We start from the raw sequence: 17,887 nt of genomic DNA, 5'->3' as shown, positions 1-17,887 counted from the left end.
CAGATTTTCATGGTTTGATGTGACAGAACAACTGGAGTTGTTGTGACTTCAATCTCCTGGCCTCATCCCCATATTATTGTTCTCCAACCACATGCCATTATTTTTACATTTTTTTTTCTCTCCAGCAAATAAATTGTATAAATTTAGACATGCAGCAGGGTAAAAGGCCTTTCCAGCCCACAAGGCTGTGCTGCCCAAAATCCCCAATTAACCTACAACCCCCATACATTTTGAAAGGTGGGGTGAAAAGGGAGTAATCAGAGGAAACCCACACAGATACAGAGAGAATGTATAAATACCTTACAGAGAGTACCGGATTCAAACCCAGGTCACTAGTGTTGAAATAACGTTGTGCTAATTGCTACGTTTTCCGTGCCGCCCAATGGCCCATGTCTATTTACACTGCACGTTCCAAAATATCAGTCTTTTGGATCTACATCCAACTCTGGATTAACCATACATGGCAAAATTGGGACTGGCTTCAGAAAATGGACACATCGGTTAATATAAGCAGTCCCTGGGCTAAAGGGTTGCTTTTCTGAGAACTGTTCAGTCCCCAAACATTGTGAGTTGGAAATGAACAGTAACAATGTGTGGGGAAGATCACAGAACCAGCGGTGATGGGAAAGCGAGCAGGCACTTCCACCCTCTTTGACTCACTGAGTGGGTCTCCTCAGCATTTCCAGCTTGTTTCAATCCCCTCTTATTGAACCTCATTAGTATGTATGGGTGTTCGTAGCTTGGGGAATCCCTGTTCTACTCATACCCATTCTAGCCTGACGAGATCTCAGCATATGAATGACTCAAAACTGCGAACACTTTGATTTGGATATTTAGGAAAACCAGGTTCCAAACTGCGTTCTAATTTTAAAATTGTAGTGAAAGTAGTTTTGGGAAGGTTTTATCCAGATATTTAAAGATTAAAATCAGAAGGAGAAATTGTTTATTTTCAAAGATATCAGTTAGCAAAGGACAGAGATTTAAACAACATGATTAAATCTGCTGGCACCAGTCACCTATTTATCCCTGAGTGGGTCAGTACAATGGCAATGATGAGCTTGGAGGATATAGCTTCCCTGTGCTGTTGTTCAATATTTTCCCATATGTTTTCATTTAAAAACTATGCAGTGTTCAGGCAACGATCATGCCTCAGGATTCTTAATTGAGAGCAGATGTACATTTTTTCCACAGAAAGCAGGATGCATGTCTCGTGATTTCTTGTCTTGAGAATTGCTGAGTAGTAATTTTTACCTATTGCTACTTCAGTTTCTCATTTCTGTAACATCCTGTTTGCAGGAGTTTATTGTTGACTGCAGGAAGGGAAAACCAGAGGTATAGAATCCAGTGATCATTTGGGGATCAGAGGGGGAGAGGGGCAGCAAATTTAAGTTCCTGAGAGTACTATCTTTCCTGAACCCAACACACTAATGACACCTTGACATCCTCAGGAGTTTGCAGAGGTTTGGAATGACATCTGAAACCCTGGAAAATTTCTACAGATGAGTGGTGGAAAGTGGGCTGGCCAGCTGCATCATGGTCTGGTGTGGGAACACCAATAGTCCTGAGCGTAAAGTCCCCCAAAAGGTAGTAAACACAGCCAGGACATCACAGGCAAAACCCTCCCCACCATCGAGAATATCTGCAGGAACGCTGCCGTCAGAGAGCAGCAGCGATGATCAAGGATCCACACCACCCAGCACACTCACTGTTCTTGTTGCTACCAGCAGGAAAGAGGTATAAGTGCCTCAAAACTCGCACCACCACGTTCAGGGAACAGATGCCATCATCAGATTCCTCAACAACAAATTCAATCAGGGACTCCTTTAAGGACTCTTACTTATACATTTCTTGACTTTTTAAAGTTTTTTCTGTATTGCACAGTCAGTTTGTTTACTTTTCTTTATCTGTTTACATTGTGTACAGTTGTTTTTTGTATTACCAATAAGTGGTCATTCTGTCTCACCCGCAGGAAAAAGAATCTCAGGGTTGTATGTATCATTGTGTATGTACTCTGATAATAAATCTGAAATCTAATCATCTAGATATAATGAATTGTATAGCTTGTTTAAAAAAAAGTTACTAACTTTCACCACTCATGGGATTAAGATTTCTTTTGTACAAATATGCATTAAGATCAGGCTTGCTGGTATTTTTTTTCTTTCAGCAATACAAAAGTGTATCCCTGTTCCTAAAGTATGAAAGCAAAAGCATTCTGGATATGTTCATATATATTATGGTCCTGTTGCAGGGGAATGAATTATTGGTACTGGTCACATAATAGATTTGATAACATTTTCTTAGTGCAGTAGGTCTATAAGTGATTAGTTGACTGTCTGTATTCAGATTTGAGATTATTAGATTTCAGATGGTTCAGATTTCCACATTCAAGGCTCTAATGAATGAGACCAACTTCAGAGTTCTTTTATTTTTAATATATTTTTATTGGGTTTAACATAAGTATGCATAATAAATGATGATTATATAATCAAGCAAATACATACCAAACAAAGGGAGAGGAAAAATATCAGTAAGTAATAAAATGTGCATTTCTACATCAAAAGTTACTTGTAATAACTCCATCTAGTAATAAACATAATGAATGCAACCATGTCAGACCCATTATTAAAAATAAAAAAGTTCTTCAGGTTAAATATACATTTTTGTCCAATTTTATTGGACGATCTACAGTTAGCATGTATAGTCCCAATTTTGTACATTTTTATCCAATTTGATTGGATGATCCACAGTTAGCATCCATAGTCCCAGTTTTGTACATTTTTGTCCAATTTGATTGGATGATCCAGTTAGCATGTATAGTCCCAGTTTTGTACATTTTTGTCCAATTTGATTGGATGATCCACAGTTAGCATGTATAGTCCCAGTTTTGTACATTTTTGTCCAATTTGATTGGATGATCCACAGTTAGCATGTATAGTCCCAGTTTTGTACATTTTTGTCCAATTTGATTGGATGATCCACAGTTAGCATGCATAGTCCCAATTTTGTACATTTTTGTCCAATTTGATTAGACGATCCACAGTTAGCATGTATAGTCCCAGTTTTGTACATTTTTGTCCAATTTGATTGGATGATCCACAGTTAGCATGTATAGTCCCAGTTTTGTACATTTTTGTCCAATTTGATTGGATGATCCACAGTTAGCATGCATAGTCCCAATTTTGTACATTTTTGTCCAATTTGATTAGACGATCCACAGTTAGCATGTATAGTCCCAGTTTTGTACATTTTTGTCCAATTTGATTGGACAATCCACAGTTACCATGCATAGTCCCAATTTTGTACATTTTTGTCCAATTTGATTGGATGATCCACAGTTAGCATGCATAGTCCCAGTTTTGTACATTTTTGTCCAATTTGATTGGACAATCCACAGTTACCATGCATAGTCCCAATTTTGTACTTTTTTGTCCAATTTGATTGGACGATCCACAGTTAGCATGCATAGTTCCAATTTTGTTCTGATACATTTTGGTTTTCTTCAAATTTTCTAAAGTTTAGGTTTGTCAATTTTTTTTAATAAGTGGGTTTTATGTCTTTGACAATGAAGTACAGGTATCTTCAATTTTGTTTGAATTGAATTTAGGATGACATTATGATGTGAAATGGTGACTATCCTTATAAAACAGACAGGGAGTACTTAGTTTATAAGCAGTAAACTTTGATGTAGTGATTTTTTTTTGCATCAGTCAAATACTTATTTTATTGTGTGCCCTGAATGTCTATGCAAATTATCTCTGCATTATGCAGTGGCAATAGTAAATGTTGTTTTAAATTGAGACAGTCTAATTGCTTTTTGATAACAATGCTGAATTAATAGACAATAGGTGCAGGCTTAGGCCATTTGGCCTTTGGAGCCAGCACCGCCATGGCTGATCATCCTCTATCAGTACTCCATTCCTGTCTTCTCCCCATATCCCTTGACTCTACTATCTTTAAGCGCTTCATCTAACTCTTTCTTGAAAGCATCCATAGAATTGGCCTCCACTGCTTTCTGAGGCAGAGCGTCCCACAGATCCACAACTCTCTAGGTGAAAAAGATTTTCCTCAACGCCATTCTAAATAGTCTATCCCTTTTTCTTAAACTGTGGGATTTGGTTCTGGTGTCCCTAACATTAATGAAGGAGTTCTGTGGATAATTTACCAGGCACTTCTCCTTGATTTAAAAATAAATGCTATGATTTGCTCATTGAAAAATTGACTTGTGTATGTGCAGCTTATTGTCTATTATATTTTCTGTGAAATTAGGCATTATGTGATGTGAACGTTGTGCTAACACCATATTCAATACTTAACAAAGCTATATGGGATACCGTAGTGTACCTGTAAACTTTTTATTTGTAAGTAGAGATCAGTGTGGGTGCCAACATGAGGCTGTGGGGAGAGAGCAGGGCAATGGAATCAGTGTGGGGACCAACACGAGGATGTGGCCAGAGAGTAGGGTAATGGGATCAGTATGGGGACTGACATAACGCTGCTGGGAGAGAGCAGGGAAGTGGTATCACTGTCTGTCTGGGGATCAACACGGGGCTGTGGGGAGAGCGCGGGGTAGTAGGATCAGTGTGAGTATACAGTTTACAATTTCCTATAGCTAGTGATTGCTTTTTCTAAATTGCTGAGGACTTGCTCACAGTAATTGAATAATTATAGGACCATGGATGAATATGCAGTCAGACGTTGCCCAAAAGGACATTATGCGGCGCATACCTGTAAATATATTTCAAATGAATACATCAGCATTTTTTAAACTACGTCAAATAGAGCAGTGTTGAAAGTGACCATGATCACAAAAAAAACAAAAGTAGGCCATTCGGCCTATCGAGTTTGCTCCACAAATCCACCCTGGGCTAAACTGTTCTCACATCCAGTTCCAAGTTCCAGCCTTGATATCTTGACTAATTAGTTAGTTATCATGTTTCCTCTTAAACTCCCCCAACAATCCGGTCTCCACAGCTGTACGTGGCAACAAATTCCACAAATCCACGACGCTCTGGCTAAAGGAATTTCTCCTCATCTCTGTTTTAAATGGGTATCTTCTAATCTAATACTGGGCCCTCTTGTCCTGGATTCAAGGGAAAGATCTTACTCACATCTACTCTGTCCAATCCTTTCAGCATTCAAAATGTTTCTATGAGATCCCCTCTCATTCCTCTAAACTCCAATGAATACAGTCCAAGACCCACAAAGTGTTTCTCATATGTTAGCCCTTGCATTCCAGGAATCATCCTGGAAAATCTTCCCTTTACTCTCTCCAACATTATTACATCCTTTCTAAGAGAAGGGACCCAAAACTGCACACACTACTCTAAATGAGGCCTCCCCAATGCCCCATAGAGTTTCATCAACACACCTTTACTCTTATACACTATTCCTCTTGAAATGAATGCCAACAGAGCATTCGCTTTCTTTACTGCCAATCCAACCTGGTGGTTAACCTTCAGATTATCCTGCATGAGGACCCTCAAGTCCCTATGCACTTCTGAATTTTGAATTTTCTCCCCATCCAAATAATAGTCTCCCTATTTACTTGCTTTTCCAAACCGTACACTTCTCAACATTGTATCTCATCTGCCATTTCATTGCCCACTCTCCGAAACTGTCCAAGTCTCTCTGCAACCTTTCGGTTTCTTCAAAACTTCCTACTCCACCACCTATCCTGGCGTCATCTGCAAACCTGGCCACAAAACCATTCACTCCATAATCTAAATCATTAATGTACATTATAAAAGAAGCAGCAACAACACTGACTCCTGCGGAACAGCACTAGTAACTGGCAACAGGATCCCTTTATTCCCACACTTTGCTTTCTGCCTATCAACCAATGCCCCACCCAATCTAATATCTTTCTTGTATTCATGCACTCTCATCTTATTAAGCAGCCTCTTATGCAGAACCTTATCGAAGGCCTTTTGAAAATCCATATACACAACATCCACAGCCTCTCCCTTGTCCATCCTACTTGAGATTTCCTGAAAAAAATCCAATAGGTTGGTCAGGCAGGATTGTCCCTTGATCAAAAGCAATGTTGAATCTTGGTCTTGTATTATTTTCAGTAACAAAGTGTAAATATTTTGAATTTCACACCAGATACATCTACACAGTAGTTTGCTGGACACAGGTATATTTCTCCAACATAATTACATTTAAAATTTAGCAGCTCCATGAATAATTTATTAGTTCTTCATATTGTATTTATTCATATTTTTTATGGTCCTGATGGTACAGTAGACTGCTCGGACATCGAGTCCGTCTGGATTTTCAGAATTTCTGGATTTTCGGGTAGTACTTTTTAAAATTCAAATTTAAAGAGGAATAAAGCTTCACTGCTTGTGGATGGAAGACTTGCAGCTTCTACTGCATCCGCTTGACGCTTCTTTTGCTTTCTTTAAATGCTTTCATATATGACCTTGTTTACAACTTTGTCATTTCTTTGAGGTAAGATTATTCTGCATCATGTGCGCATGCATGTCATCTTGAAAACTGAAGCTAGAGTTCTGTCCACAGATTTAATAACCATTTCCATGGATTGTTCTGCAGTAACCTTTTTATATTATAAATTGGAGACATTCTGAGGCTGTATGTTTCCATTAGAACAGAGTTGCTGACACTACGTTCCACTTTCTTAATTATTTCAAGTTTTCACTCAATTTCAACGTATTCTTTCTCTTCACACCACGCTTTATCTACTTTAGGATCCATTGTTATGGGTATGTAAATATGTATAATATATGGTGGCTGCTGTGCATCTGTGGCACTTTCGCATGCATGCACGTACACAGAAGTCCCCTAAATTTAAAAAGTTTTTCGAAAAGTTTGGATTCTTGTGTGATCCAAATTTCTGGCATCCTGGTTTTTGAACTTCTACTGCTTTACGTACAGTAATACTGTCACAATCCTATTTTTGTGCCATTATTTTCAAGTTCGACAACTCAGCAAATTGAAACCTGCGACGAGAGCTGGGTGAGCTGAACCCCTCGAGGGAAAAGTATCAGGCTTCCTGTACTGTTCTTTTTGATCTTAAACGAAGAACGATTTGATTCTCTCTGTTTCCGATACCAGGTTACGAATGAGTTCAGTTACCTGGGTCTGTCCATAAGCTGAATTTGTACATAAGGCCGAACAGGTACTTATGGTTCTTATTTAGCGTTTGTGAGGGCACATCATGGGCATGCGTGAGTTGGGGAACAGCCTGTTCATAAGGATGAGTTGTTCTCAACCCGGACTTTCATAACCCGGGAATATGATGCATGTAATATGACTGTTTGAAGTTGCTGTGTTGTGTTAGGAGAAGTAATTTAATTGAAGTCAGGGAATTAGACCATGAGACATAAGAGCAGAAATAGACTATTCAGCCTATCAAGTTTGCCACACCATTTAATCATGAGCTAATCCATTTCCTCACTCAACCACCTTGCACAGCCTTCTCCCCATGAGCTTTGGAACCCTGTCTATTGAAGAACCTATCTGTTTCTGCCTTAAATACACTCAATGACCTGGCCTCCACAATCGTCCGTGGCAACAAATTCCACAGATATACCACCCTCTGGCTAAAGAAATTCATCCGCAATTCTGTTCTAATCGGATGCCCTTCAATCCTGAAGTTTTCCCCTCTTGTACTAGACCCTCCCACAATGGGGAACCACCTATCCACATCTACTCTGTAGTGCCTTTCAACATTTGAAATCATTCATTGAGATCCCCCCCTCATTTTCCTAAATTCCAACGTGTTCTGGTCAAGAACTTCCAAATGCTCCTCATGTGCTAACCCTTTCATTCCTGGAATCATCCTTGTGAACCTCCTCTGAACCCCCTCCAATGTCACACAGCCTTTCTTAAATGAGGAGCCCAAAACTGCTCACATGTGAAGTCAACAGAAAGGAAAAAAAGATCTTGTTGACAAGTCAGGTCTCCAAGCAGTTCAGATTGTGAATGTCAGGACAATTCCTGGCAACGTAAGATGGAACTCAATAAATGCTTTGATATCCAATTTTGTCACCTCCAAATCAGACTCTTAGATTTTTCCAGATTTGCGCTGCACATCCCATGATCTGTTTAATAATAAGTTCAGTTTATGTGTGGCTAATGTTGCAGTGTTAAATATATGGCTGAGTAATATGAGAAGTAAAATCGGAAAATCTGCAGACACTGTGGTTGAAGTAAGAACACAACGCTGGAGAAATTCAGCAGGTCAAACAGTCTCCTTTATTTACCAGCAGCAAAAGTAAAAATACGTAACTGTTGCTTTAGGTTTGTGCTCATTCAGGATGAGAAATGTTTTTGTTCAACATAGTTACATTCAGACATTTTGGTAAATGGTTCCTGAAAATTTAGACTGCTTTTAACTTTAATTTTTACAATTGTAGATGGGGAAATAAGTGGAAAACACAGAAATGTTCTCTTTTTGAAGGTTTCAGGAAAGGATGAGTACAGGAATATTGGGGAGGATCTTCAGCTCTACAGATTTTGCAGGAACTTAGATGTCAAAGAAGATTGTGTATGAAGGCACCAAGGCTTATTAGGAATGTGGTGAAGCAACCTCTGCTGCTGTGTGCCAATGGTTGTGAATGCATTTAAATGGCTATAGTCCAGCACCTCTGCTTGTGCAGTATCAAATGCAAACATAGACTTACTGACAGATTTGGAATTTTGGATCTTCAATTTGTTCAAAGACTTGACTCCTGACTGGGTCCTGCAATGGAATTTTAAACGTGTGGAGTTCTCCTATTGTTTATGCAGGGGAGGAGGGGTGGGGGAACCTGAACTGGTTCTGTATCAGTTTAAACCTGGCCAGAATATCAGGTCCATTTCAAGGGAGATTGTAGGGCAGTTGGATACTTCCCTACTGCACTATAGAGAAGCCTTGTCCGGATTTGGATCTGGATCTGCCTCAGGTAAATATGGTTGTTGGGAGATCTTGGACACTAATTGTGAAGAAGGAGTTCAGGTATTCAGAATTAGATTGTTTCCACTGCCTTTCGACTTGCCTCTAGGCAATCTCCAAACCTGTGAGAAATCAAAGCTGCAACTTAATTCCTTGTGCCTAAATAACTCCAGAATTTCGCACTGGTACTGAGTTGTAGCAGTTCACCAAGTTGATACTTCAGAAAGGCAAACACATTTATTGACTATGCAAAGGAATGGGAACAGGAAAGAGACAGGGCATCACAGATCTTTCATCATCTGCCAAGTTCCCTATAGTATGTCTTGTTCTTAATGGCACATGCATGAGATCGAAACTCCTGGAAGAAAAAGTGTAATTCCATTAATTTCTGGAACTTCACTCCATTTGGAGATCTGCCATGAATGTTTACACAAATAATTTTGCAAACCAAAATCATTAATTCAAACCAAGGCCATCTTGTAGTCACTATTTTTTTTTTAACAATGTAGATAAGAAAGGGCACGAGTTCTCTGCTTCCCATGTCATTTCAACCACTGTTCCAGTTTATTTGTTTCACAGAGTACATAGTTATTTTCTCTCAAACCACTATGTTGGTAACATCCTGTTACAAACTAGATCAGCAGCAATGGAAAATCACCACAGAAATTGTATTTTCAAAACGATATTTTTTATTATTAATTATTAATAATTAATTATTTAACTCTAATTTAACCCCACTATGCACAAATGTGTGTATGTAAGGTAAGACCAAAACTATTACACTTCAGGCATCATTCTGAATAGAGATTTTAAAGTTCAATTTCAGAAAGCTTTTGTGTTGAAACTCAGACTTTACTGCTGTTTAAAAAGCAATTAAGAAGTATTTTGAAACATCAAGTCATCATATCTTTTTAAAACTCACAAATTTCTTTTGTAGAGTGGTTTTCAGAGCAAAATTTCTTCATAAAAATGATTTTCTCTCTCTTGCATGGAGATTTTGGAATACAAGATGAATATGTCCTCTTTTCCAAAGAGACAGCGAAATGGCTATTTTTGTCCACAGTGATAACTATTTAAAAATGGTTATGTTGCAAATGCAAGATCAATTTTTATTTCTTAATCAAAAGAGACTTCCCTCTTTATCTTAAAGAGACAGTCAGAAGTGATCTTTCTCCTTCAAAAGCCACTTATTCTTTGACCAGGAGTAACATGTAACAGTACCTTTTCTGGGTACTGTCTCTTCAATCCTCTCTTCCCCACAGGATGGTCAACTTCTTCTGGTTTCAAAATGTCCCTGTTTTCAGTAATATCTTCTCTCAAAAGCATGTGGCATGACATAATCACTGATTTTGTTTAATTTCTCCCAAAACACAAATCATGGCAGACGGCCTCTTGCCTGTTCCTTCAAAGCCACTTCATATCCATATGCTAAAAGCATCTGACCTCATCTCTGTTCAAAATGATGTGGATATGACTCTGGATAGTCTGCACAGGTCACTCAAGGGAGAAGGTGTTTGTTTGAACAGCAGCCAGCAGAATGCTATGTGGATTCACAAATGCTTTTAAGCAAACACCCATTGTTCTTGAGTTTCAATTAAGAAGCCACTTCATTTTTTATGTCTCTGTTTTTCAAGACACGTCAAATCCGAAAATGATCTCTCCCTCTCTCTCTTTCTCTCTACCCCTCTGAGTGCAACTGTGCAACCGTGTATCTCTATGTGACCCTGTTTCAGCTCACAATTCCCTTACTCTATATATATATATAAATAAATTCTAAAACTTCAAAAATTAATATTAACACAAATCTGTTACACCTCCTCAAACATGTAGATTACAATGAATGGATTCTGCATTTACAGCTGTCCACCCTTGCCATTCAGCTCCTTGCCATTCAGCTGTGTGGTGAGCACTGTCTTACTTTTGCTCATGTGCTACTTTCATCTTGTGCTCACAAGGTGGCTTTATCCATAGTCTGAGCCCTGCATGACATAATGTTCTCTTAAGGAGCAGGTGGTGCAGAAGAAGCCCCACCCACAAAGGAGACCAAAATTATACCAGCTGCCCAAACCTTCCAAACCCTTGTTTTTCAGAAATATTAACTAATGAAAGTGGATCAAACAAATAAAAAGGTTAAAATCCATTAAATTTAAAGAGCAATGAAAATTGCCTTCAGACCTTGCTTCACTGCTATGAGAAACCCAGCGTCAAGACATAGCTGGGAAATTACAAGCAAGACTCAGACATTCCAGGGCTCCTTTGTGAACAATGCAAAGAGACATTTACATAGAGAAATGTAGAATGGCCTCAAAATCGATGGTGCCAGATCTTCAGTGATGCTAATTTCTGCAGCTGGTTCTCAATGTTAGCTGTAAGAGTAGATGAAAAATATTAAAAGAGCTAAGATACTGCTTCATTGTTTATTTCTGGACCAGGACCAATCAAGATTGGAATGTACTGTAGAAGGCATTTGTGTTTAAGATGGAAATATTTGCCAAAGTAGCATGAAGCCATAACTTGGATAACAGTGATCTTATAAATGATGTTGGTTCCATAAAGCCCAGATAAGAGAAGACTATTGATTAATGCTCTGCACTAGTACCTGGGTAGAATAGTTTTGGGAAACAGGGAGCCAAGCCACTTGTCACAGAATAGTCGGCCATTTGGCCTTCTTGTCTGGCGTTAACTATGTTTTGGTTACTGATGACGCACTAAAAAATTTTGCTAAATATGAACACAGGTTGCTTAATTTTCTATGAAATCATGAACAAAAATTCAGTGGACATGGCATTTAAGATGATTTGACTATGGGAAGAGCATCTTGGCCATGAGAATATTGGCCTCTGGTAACAAAATCCATCTTCTTTTGTGTGAGGCAAGATTCCACAATGTGGAGAAAGTTCACATTTCCATTTATTTTAATTTTGCCAGGGCCATCAAGGATGATCTCCTAGTTTTAATGGTAGAGTGAGAGAAATACCTCTAATTGTCTGCAGCACCTCAAACTACCTATTTAATGATTAGAGGGTTAGTGATAATTCTGATCACCAGAGGGAGTTGGAGATGAGTTGTTGCAGCTAGGAGTTGATTCAAGATTGATGCCTCCACAAGATCATGAGTAGGTACTATAGCTAATAAAGTATAGTAGTTGTAAAAGAACCCAAGTTTCTTTATTACAATAAAAGAAATATCACATGGTACCAGGAGTGTACATTGTGCACAGGAGTGGAAAAAACACTAGGAATGTGCAGAGTGAGAATCAGTCCATAGCAGCAGAAAATATGGAGAGTGTAAAGACATCTGATGCTATAAATTGGACAGGCAATGTTGACCGTGAGTGGAGATTGTTCAAACAACAATTTATGCTGTACCTGCAAGACATTGGACTCAATAGCAAACCTGATGTATGGAACATTGCGCTTTTACTTATCGCAGCGATACGCCAGGCACTAGAGTTTTCAACACATTTGTTTTTGCTGAGGCAGCTGACCAAAGCAAGTTCAAGCTGCTTGATGAATGCACTCCACCAAAGAAAAATGAAACGTTTGAGAGGTATATGTTTTGCTTATGCCCACAGCTTCAGGGGGAGAACCTCAATACTTTTTTAACAGACTTAAAATTAAAAGCAAAAACATGCAATTTTGGACAAATGCAAGATTCAATGATCCATGATCAAGTTTTGTTTGGGATTATTGTTAAGTAAGTGAGAGAGAGGTTGCTGTGAGAGACAAAGCTTACCTTAGCTGGACCTGTGCAAGATATTACAATAAAAGAAACATCACAGGTGTCCTACGCATGTGCACGGACCCAATAGGTTTAAATACCAATATAAAGAGAGAACATTATCCGATTCCAACCAGGTATGAAATTACAAGTGAAATGGCCGATGTAAAGTTTTTTTTTACTAAATTGGATGCATCCCAGAACTTCTGGCAAATAAAACTGCACGAAGATGACACAAAATACTGTACATTTAGTACACCATTTGGCCAATACTCCTGTCTGAGGATTACTTTTGGAATTTCCTCAGCTCTAGAAGTGTTCCACAGGACAATGGAGCACATATAGAAGGCATAAATGGGGTACATGTGTACATGGATGACATGATCCTACACAAGAACAACACGACGAGAGGCTCATCAGAGTGCTACAGCGTATCCAGAAGTATGGATTAAAGCTTAACAGAGAAATATGTCCGTTTGGTGTGAAGACATCACCTTTCTGAGGGATAAACTGTCAGAGGCAGGTGTGGAACCAGACAAGAGCAAGGTGAAAACAATTTTAGAGATGCCCAGACCCACTGACAAAAAGGCATATTGATAAATGATAAATTTCATTGGTAAATTCATAACAAACCAATCTTCCAAAACAATGTACCTAAGGAAGTCCATTCTAACTACAGAACCAGTGCTTTTGATGTTCTTTGATGCATCTAGAAGGAGATGCTTCAAAAGATGAAATAGGTGCCGTATTAATCAGGCTCCGGGAAAAGATTGGAGACCTGTAGCATATGCATCAAGGACAATATCTGAATGCTGATATGCGCAAATTGAGAAAGAGTGACTAGGTCTAGCCTATTGATTTGACAAATTCCACAGTATGTGTATGGTCTACCAACATTCATGGCAGAGACTGACCACATGCCATTAATAGCAATAAGAAACATCTCAGTGAAATGTCACAACGAATCCAAAGACTGATGATGAAGCTATAATGTTATGACTTTGAATTGATGTACACACCAAGGAAACCTATTGTGTTAGCTGATGCGGTATCCAGGGCAATGACACAGAGTGAAGCGCACAATTAAGACTTCCACATAGATAGAGATTAATTTCCATGTGACTCTGATCATTGAATCTCTTCCTGTATTTGACATGAAATCCAAGCAGATCACAGCTGAAACAGAAATTAACACCATTCTACAGAAGGCCATCAAAAATGAAGGATGGCCTAGAGGTGAATGTCAGCCATACTACATCAGAGCTGAGCTGAGTGTTGTTAATGGGCTTCTACTCAGACAGAGCAGAATTGTCATTCCTCAATCACTGTGACAAGAGATGCTGAAAAAGGTGCTTGAAAGGCATCTTCGAATGGAAAAGTGCTGAGGAGGCCAGAATTGCTGTTTATTGGCCAGGGATAAATGCTGACATTTGACAAGATGGTTTCAAGCTGTGAGACTTGTTTGAAACATCATGCAAAGCGGAACCATGGCAGAAAGTTGAGACTGATCTTTTCCACATGGATGGAAATAATCGTGACCATCTATCAAACTATCCGGAGATTGCACTGCTTCCTAACATGTCTGCTGCTTGTGTGATCACATATATGAAATCAATCTTCGCAAGACATGGAATTCCTCAAATTGTCTACAGTGTCAATGGACCATGTTACAGTTGTAGAGAATCCAGAACTTTGCAGAAGAGTATGATTTTCGGCTGTGACCAAGTCCTGTGTATCCACAGTCAAATGATAAAGCAAGAGAAAGGAGTTCACATAGTTAAACAGTTGCTCAAGAAAGCACAAGACATTGGCTCAGATCCTCATTTAGCTCCATTGTGTTACCGAGTTTCAACTCTTGAACATGGCATGTCACTTGCTGAAATCCTGATGAGACATAGGCTACATACAACACTTCCCTACTCTGCAGACCCAAAAAAAGCAAAGATGTTGAACGGAAACAAAAGCATCTGCAATGGAGATAAAAAGCAAATTATGTCAAATCAGCAAGAAGCTTAGGGTCACTGGCACAACATGACCCAGTGAGACTCAGAGATTCCAGCACTTGGGTCAAAAAGGCCACTGTTCTGGAGGAAGTAAATGCAAGGTCCTACACGATCAGAACAGAGGATGGTCAAATACTGAGAAGGAATCAAAAGAGCCTGCTGAAAATGCAAGAGACATTGCAGGAACAGAAAAATGCAGGGGATCTAGCCTGCACAGAAACAGAGGAAACACCACCAGTGCTAGACAGTAGTGGACCAGCAGAGCCTATACAAGCACCTGTGTTAAGAGGATCCACACGCGTTATCAAAGCACCTGACACACTGGATCTCTAAAAGAAAAAGAACTGCACACTTAAAAAGTTTATGCTGCTGATGTTTGTGTTTATGCTGAACTTCAAATTGAAATGAATACTGTATTAGTGTGTCATGTTGTTAGATTAAACATCTCAAGGAAAGGGGATGTAATGATAGAGCACTAGTGATAATCCTGACCACTAGAGGGAGTCGGAGACCAGTTGTTGCAGCTAGGAGTTAATTCAAGATGGATGCCTCCACAAGGTCATGAGTGAGTACTGTAGCTAATAAAATATAGTTATAAAAGAACCCAAGTTTCTTTATTACAATAAAATAAACATCACAACCTAGTTTTGAGAAGTTCTGGATCACTCCATTTACAATCAGAAATATGTCATCTAATGGACAGAGGGTGTTTGTAATATGGGGCAGAATGTAGACCATTCCTCCCAAATCTGTTCAGGATAAACTTGTCCACCTGTGGTAAGATGTTTGAGGTCAAGGTCAAAAAGATTGTACTTTGGCATTAGTTCTCTTAAATTGCTCATGAGACACTGCAACAAGCAAGTTCTTCAGGACTCAGCTTCAATAGAAGCCATGGCACTGGTGGAAGTTGAAATTCACCACCCAGAAGGCATTTTTGTTTTTGAATTGTATTCAAACTTGGAGAAGAATAAATTCAGCAGCTGAGGCAAGATTAGTAGATAGTAATCACTAGATTTTCCTTGCCTGTGTCAGAAGATGCCATGAGAGATCATGGCATCTGGTGTCAAGTTGTCACCTCCCAAATCACTCCCTTTTGATTGTACATCACTAAGCTCCCCATTAGAAAGACTGCAGGGCCTTCTACTTTTTTTTGAATGCAGAGCCATTCAGTCCCTGCTTAGTAGAACTTGTTCTTATTCTTAACAACTTGCGCTTTGACTTTTCCTATTTCCTACAGCATGTGCATGGGCCCCAGCTACACCTGCCTGTTTGTCGGGTATAAGGAACAGTCTCTCTTCCAATCCTACTCAGATACCACTCCCCAACTCTTCCTCCACTACATCGACAATTGGCGCTATCTCTTGTACCCATGTAGAATTTGACAATTTCATCAACTTCTCCTGCTGACTTCCACTTTATATTTACCTAAGTAATTGTAACAGCAGAAGGACATTCCCATTAATTTCATCACCAATCAGTAACTATTGAGAAAACATTCACTGTGCATGGATCTGAAAACTGGTGTGCACCAGGTTGGGAGCTGGAAACTCTCCTTGATCCGATAGTGGCTCTTTTTGAAGGGTGCTAGAATGTTCTGAACCCCTGTCCAGTGCTTCCTCAAAATATTGTTTCTGACATCTCTCTCCCCCTCCTTGACTTTTGTCTCCATCTCACCAAAACAAATGGCGTGAATATTGACTTTTGTAATTTTAGGAAACACTCCCCGCCCCCCATCTGCCCACCCCATTTCATCATGGTTTCTCCCTGTACCATTCTAAGGAACTCCTACACCTTCTGTCCTATCACCCTTGACCCCTTCCTCCCCCTAGCTTCTCTCCCCACTTCATGCATTTAATATTAACCCTTTCCCTCTGGTCCAGACCCAAAACGTTGACTGATTATTTCAACTTATGGATGCTGTCTCACCTGCTGAGTCCCTCCAGAAATTCTGTGTCTGTTCAAGGTATTCCAGCATCTTCAGCTTTTATTTTTCTTTACTTTAGCCTGTTAGAGGGAAGCATGTTGCAGGTATGTGGTAAGTACTGGATTATGAACGTATCTACACAATATTTTGAGGAAGCACTTGACAGGGGTTCAGAACATTCTAGCACCCTTCAAAAAGAGCCACTACCGGATCAAGGATAGTTTCCAGCTCCCAACCTGGTGCACACCAGTTTTCAGATCCATGCACAGTGAATGTTTTCTCAATAGTTACTGATTGGGGATGAAATTAATGGGAATGTCCTTCTGCTGTTACAATTACTTAGTAAATGGTAAGAATTTTAATTATGGTAAAATATATGTTATTTTTTTAACATACAGAGATCCTCCTTGATACAGGTAGTCCCTGGGTTATGAACGAGATCCGTTCCTATGTCTGTCTTTAAGTCGAATTTGTAGATAAGTCGGCACAGGTATATACGGTTCTTATTTAACATCAGTTAGTCAAGTGTTTGTCTTAGTACTGTTAAAAAAAATTAAATAAACAGTTCTTAAAACAGTTTAGATGGGAATAAAAAGAGAAAATATATCATGATTTAAAATTAACACTGCTCTCGTTCCATTGATGTCTTGTGTACCGGAATGGGCTTTCATGAGATAACATTATGCACATGCAAGTTGATCGTAAGTACAAGTTGTCCTTAAGTCTGACATTCATAAACCGCGGGCTCTCTGTATTTAGATTTCAACAAGTGTTTTTGAAATATCAATAGTCAAATGTGAATATCAGTTCTGTAGCCTTCTTGCAGTAAAATAGCACTGTTGGAGGGCACTGATCAATATATGTACAATTTCTTGTGAGGAAACCCCAGCACTCTCCTTGTGTGCTAAGTATTGTAGATGCTTGGAGCACAATAAATCTCTGCTATTTTGTTTCTTCCCATCTCCCCACCCTGCAGAATATAGTTGATCACATCCTATCATTATCAATGCTTTTCTCAGAAGGTTGATCCTTTATTTTCAGGTGGAGATGGAACATCTGCAGACCAGTTTTTCCTGGATCAGTACGTGGCAGTGACTAATTACGACAAACAGGAAAGCACGGAGATTAGTCTGTATCAGGGCCAAGTTGTGGAAGTAATCGAGAAAAATGAATCTGGTAAGTTACTTCTGGAAAGATGAACAATGTTGCTGTCTAATGTTAAAATCTGAGCATTTATTCAACCATGTCCACCCAAATCTCTCACACCATTCTCTTAAAACTGAAGTAATGGGTAATTCCAAATCAAATTTTGCATTGAACATTCCACCGACAATCCGTGTC

The 17,887-nt window shown here is 39.2% G+C and overlaps 1 protein-coding gene across 4 annotated transcripts in view; it reads left to right on the top strand.

Moving 5' to 3' along the window:
• Positions 1 to 17,887, top strand: part of sh3pxd2b (SH3 and PX domains 2B) — a 265,721-nt gene that overhangs the window by 207,648 nt on the left and 40,186 nt on the right. For all 4 annotated transcript variants that reach the window (XM_069898788.1, XM_069898789.1, XM_069898787.1 and 1 more), the window contains one exon: positions 17,588 to 17,722. In XM_069898788.1, the coding sequence (XP_069754889.1) occupies positions 17,588 to 17,722 (135 nt within the window). The remainder of the gene's footprint in view (positions 1 to 17,587; positions 17,723 to 17,887) is intronic.

Source organism: Narcine bancroftii, chromosome 9 (genome assembly GCF_036971445.1).
Source record: "Narcine bancroftii isolate sNarBan1 chromosome 9, sNarBan1.hap1, whole genome shotgun sequence".
Classification (NCBI taxonomy): Eukaryota; Metazoa; Chordata; class Chondrichthyes; order Torpediniformes; family Narcinidae; genus Narcine; species Narcine bancroftii.
This window is presented reverse-complemented; position numbering and strand designations above follow the sequence as displayed.